Here is a 4,303-nt window from a genome sequence, read left to right as displayed (position 1 = left end):
GCTGTATTTTTTCTTTAGTTTTTTATTTTTTAAGAAAATGTTATAAAGATGAAAGAAGGCTGCTGCGATTCACCAGGACTGCCCTTAGCTGAAACTTGAATCGGTTCCACCTCATGGAACAAAGGAAAAGAGGCAGAGCTGACGTTGGGAGAGCTAACTCTACAAACTCCGGGTCTCGGGGCCGCCAGGTGGACACCCCCACGTATTTGCGACCGCTCTGAACAGGGAGGGCAGCGGCACGCAGCGGCCAGGCAGGGCTCTCGGAAGCCGAGACCGCCAAGACTGTGGTTCACCAACCTCGCTGGAGGCTGCCCCAGCGGGGATGCCCGGCCTCCTGCCTCCCCTTCCCCACCGCGCAGCACAACCTAGTTCAGCCGAGCCGTTCCCGCTCCGGCCGAGGCCCCGCGTCTCCCAGGCACTAGATCCGTCCGGTTCTACCTCCAGCGACCGCTTCCCTCTAAACGATACAACTTGGGGATGGCAGAGAGAGGACGAGGAGAGGACGGAAAATAAAGACCCGGCAAGGCGCCGGTTACAGCTGTACGGGGCTCCTAGAGTGTTACCTGGTGAGATGAAAAAGCCAGGGCCCAGGAGAGCAATGGGTGCTACTTACACGTCCATATCCCCTTTACAAAGTAAAGTCACAGAGTGAGTCAAAAGAGAGAGAGAGAGACTGAAGGAGACAAAGTGCGAGCAGGATGGACAGTGGAAAGAGGCTGGAGCGGAGGCCAGGACAGACGGGACCCAAGCGGACCGGGATGGGAGGGGGTCTAGGAGAAGGGCCGAGGCGGGATACGCGTCACTCCAGGCCGTTGCGATGCCCGGGCTCCGGGGGCTGCAGCAACTCCGGGGAGTGGCAGGGCGGGCTGCCCGCGGCACTGTGCTCGCTGTCGGTGTCGCTGCCCTTCTTGCCGCCGCTACCAGAGCCCGCCGAGCCGCCGCCGCCGCCGCCGCTGTGCGTCTTCACGTGCTTGCTGAGGTGGTCGCTGCGCATGAAGCGTTTGTTGCAGACAGGACAGGCGAAGCGCTTCTCGCCCGTGTGGGTCCGCAGGTGCCGCTGCAGCTCGTCGGAGCGCGTGAAGCGCTTGCCGCAGAAGAGCCAGTTACACACGAAGGGCCGCTCGCCCGTGTGCCAGCGCAGGTGCGCCTTCAGGTGCGACGTCTTGCCATACACCTTGCCGCAACCCGGGATGTGGCAGCTGTGCAGGCCCTTGCGCCGCAGGCTGGCCCCAGCCGGGCCCAGCCGCTCCGCCTCCTGGCAGTTGGGGCAGTCGCAGGTGGCGCGGCCGGAGTAGCGGCGTGCGGAGGAGCGCGGGGAGCCCCCCAGCGGCGCCGACGGCCCAGCGCTCAGCATGGAGCCCCCAGCGCCGGCCAGCGGCGACGGGGCCGAGTCCGGGTAGGAGCCCGGCAGCACTGGCTTGAAGCCGTCCATGAGGTGCTGCCCGGCGGGGCTGAGCAGGTGCGAGGAGGCGCCGCTGCTGAAGGCCGAGTGGCTCAGGCCCGAGTAATCCGAGTTGTAGCCTCCGAGCGGCGAGTGCAGCGAGGTCTGGAGCCCCCCGGCGGCAGGGTGCAGCGAGCCGGGCAGCGCCGCCGCGCCATTGGGGTTCTGCACGTCGATCCAGCCGGCGCCCACGTCCCACCAGCTGGACGCGCCGGCCGAGCCCACGTCGCCGGCGGCGCCCAGTCCTGGGTGCGAGGGCTTGAACCACGACTCGTACGGGTGCGCCATGCCCACGCGCGGGTAGATGCCCTGCAGCCCGTCCACCGAGGTGTGCACCTTGGAAATGAACACGGGCTGGTGGGAGCCGTCCTGCGAGTGCGCCGAGGAGCCGCCGCCGCCGCCGCCGCCCCCTCCGCCGCTACCCCCTGAGACACCGGGGGCCTGGAACACCGAATAGTCGTTTGCAAAGGGCGAACTGGAGGCGGCGGCCGCGGCGGCCGCAGCGGCCGCGGCGGCGCTGCTGGAGGTTAGGGAGAAGGCGCTGGAGCCCGGCGAGCCGCCGCAGCTGAACGAGTCAGACACCAGGGCCGCCGCCGCCGCCGCGGCCGCCGCGGCCGCCGCCGCAGCAGAGGACGTACCGCCGTTCCTGGAGGCCCCCGACACGCCGAAGCTCGAGAGACTGGAACCCACTACGTTGCAGCTGCCAGAGGAGGAGGACGAGGAACGTTTCCAGGGGTGAAAGCCTTTGCCGAAGGAAGAAGAGCTGTCCGAGAGGGAGGAGGGAGACGGGCTGGGGCTGCCGATCTTATTACAGGTAGCAGCAAGCATGGCCAGAGGAGTGGATCCCAACCTCGGTTCTTCCTGCGGGAAGGAGGAGAGGAGAAGGGTGGGGGAGGGGGAGGTGGGCAAAAGGCCGGTGGGGGAGGGAGGAAAGAAATGTGCATCAGTCCTCCGGTAACCTCCAAAACGCCCCACGGCACCCCATCTCTCGTTGCGGCACGCCGCCACCAACTCACCTGGCTCCCCCAACAGCCCTGGCACCCGGCTGCTTCCTACTCTACGGGAGGGGACAAGTTGGGCTGCCGGCGTCTGACTCGGGAGCAAAGCGCCATGCTAAAGAAGAGTTTGACAAGTATTCTCACCTAAAACAACACTCCCGTGCACACAAGGCCCCAGGCACTTCGAAACAAACAAGCAAGCAAAAAGTCCAGTTTGGGGAGGAAGGAAGTTTCCTTTGCCGAGAAGTCTGGGGAAAGACCAGTGGATTGCTTTTAAGAGCGCTTCCCCTGTAATCCAGAGAGAGCTTTGAAAATCCTGTTCCGGTCCCCCCAGAAACCCATGCTGGGTTGTTTCTCCCAGGCCAAAAGAGGTCAAACTAGAGAGCTCGCTCGCTCTTCCTGGTTTCTTTTTATTTTCTTAAGGGGGAAAAAAAAGAGTCTACAGTAGTAAAAAGAGAGAGAGAGACGGTTCAACGTACCTGCAAGACAAGACGGGCTGCGGTATTTTTAAGGGGAAGAGGGAAAATCTGCAGTTTGCTCAGGAGGAAAAAGAGAGGGCTCTTTACCCCCGAAATCGTCGCATATAAAATGGACTGGGCGCTCGTCTCCCGGGCAGGGAGCGGCCGGGCGCTGCGAGGTGGCTTGTCTAAATGCCCTTCGAACCTTTTCCTGCGCTGAAAAAAAGTGACTCTGCCCCCCTCTCCCCCTCTTTCTTTTCTCCAAACTCACTTGTATTTAAAGGGGGGAGGAAAAAAAAAAACGCTCTCAATAGAGACTGATAGCCCGTGGCCTGGCCGGGGCGACTTTAACCCCCTCCGATCGGCAATAAAAGGAAACTAATTAAACCAGCAAGAGAAAATCCTGAGACTCACCCCTAGAAGTGAAGTTGCCATCACACAAAAGTGCCCTCCTCCTCTCAGAGGATCTTTTTTATATTGATAAATCAGAGGCAGTGTTTTTTTTAGAGGTGTGCAATACAATGATCAGTTCCGCCCATTCCACCACAATTGTAGCTCCCTCTCCGGCTTTGAAGTGCCGCGGAGGCGCGGCCAGCCAATCTGCGGCCTCGCCGGGCCGCGCCGCGCGCGCGCCGTGAGGTCATCGGCGCCGCCGCGGGCCGCCGCTGGGGGGGGGGGCGGTAGCGGGAGGGGCGCGAGGGACTGCGCGTGTGTTCCAAAGCGGTGTGTGAGTGTGCAACAATGTAACCCTGTGCGTGTGTGACCAAGCTGAGAAGAAGACAGTGCAGACCGGGGGCGGGGGTAAGGGGTAGTGTAGCAGTGACACGGCGGCGGAGGGGGAGGAGGGTAGACTGTGCCGAGAAGGGAGCGGGTGTTACGGGTGACTATATAACCATGTGTGACAGGAGGGTACAGGGACAGATCAGTAAAGTGTTGGGGGAAGGGTGTGAGTGTACTGTAGTGTAACTATGAGTGACAAACCTAGGGAGAGAAGGAGGACAGGGCAGTAAAGAGTGAGGGGAGGTGGTGTGTGAGTGTGTTTGGTGTGAGGGAGAAGTGTGTGTGTGTGTGTGTGTGTGTGTGTAGTAGGGAGGGTGGATGCGTGTGTGCGCAGGAGAGGAAGTAGGGAGAAGGCTGTGTGAATGTGTTTGTGTGAGAGAGAAGAGGGTGGTGTGTGTCTTTGTGTGTGTGCGTGTGTGTGTGCGCGTGGGCAACAAAGCTGGGGTGGAGAATAGGAACAGTGCAGTGAAGTGCACCTACACAGAGAGAAACTGACGATTTGAAGAGTGAAACTGCGAAGTTGAGTGAGGCTGAGTAAACAAATACAAACGCTGTCTGTGTCGCCAACTTCCTCTGGTTCCTTGTATCTAAAATCTTGAGTGATGTTTTTCTTAACTCCTTGGACT

The 4,303-nt window shown here is 60.9% G+C and overlaps 1 protein-coding gene across 1 annotated transcript; it reads right to left on the bottom strand.

Moving 5' to 3' along the window:
• Nucleotides 1–737: 737 nt before the first annotated feature.
• On the bottom strand, nucleotides 738–3,394 carry SP8 (Sp8 transcription factor). Its single transcript, XM_082693837.1, has 2 exons — nucleotides 3,312–3,394; nucleotides 738–2,302 (listed from the first exon to the last, which is right to left on the bottom strand). Exons 1-2 carry the CDS (start codon nucleotides 3,330–3,332, stop codon nucleotides 800–802), a joined length of 1,524 nt encoding a protein of 507 aa, XP_082549963.1. The 5' UTR covers nucleotides 3,333–3,394; the 3' UTR covers nucleotides 738–799.
• Nucleotides 3,395–4,303: the final 909 nt, after the last annotated feature.

This window comes from Mustela nivalis (assembly GCF_964662115.1).
Source record: "Mustela nivalis genome assembly, chromosome: 12".
Lineage (NCBI taxonomy): Eukaryota > Metazoa > Chordata > Mammalia > Carnivora > Mustelidae > Mustela > Mustela nivalis.
The sequence above is the reverse complement of the archived record's forward strand: the minus strand, read 5'-3'. Positions and strand labels throughout refer to the sequence as shown.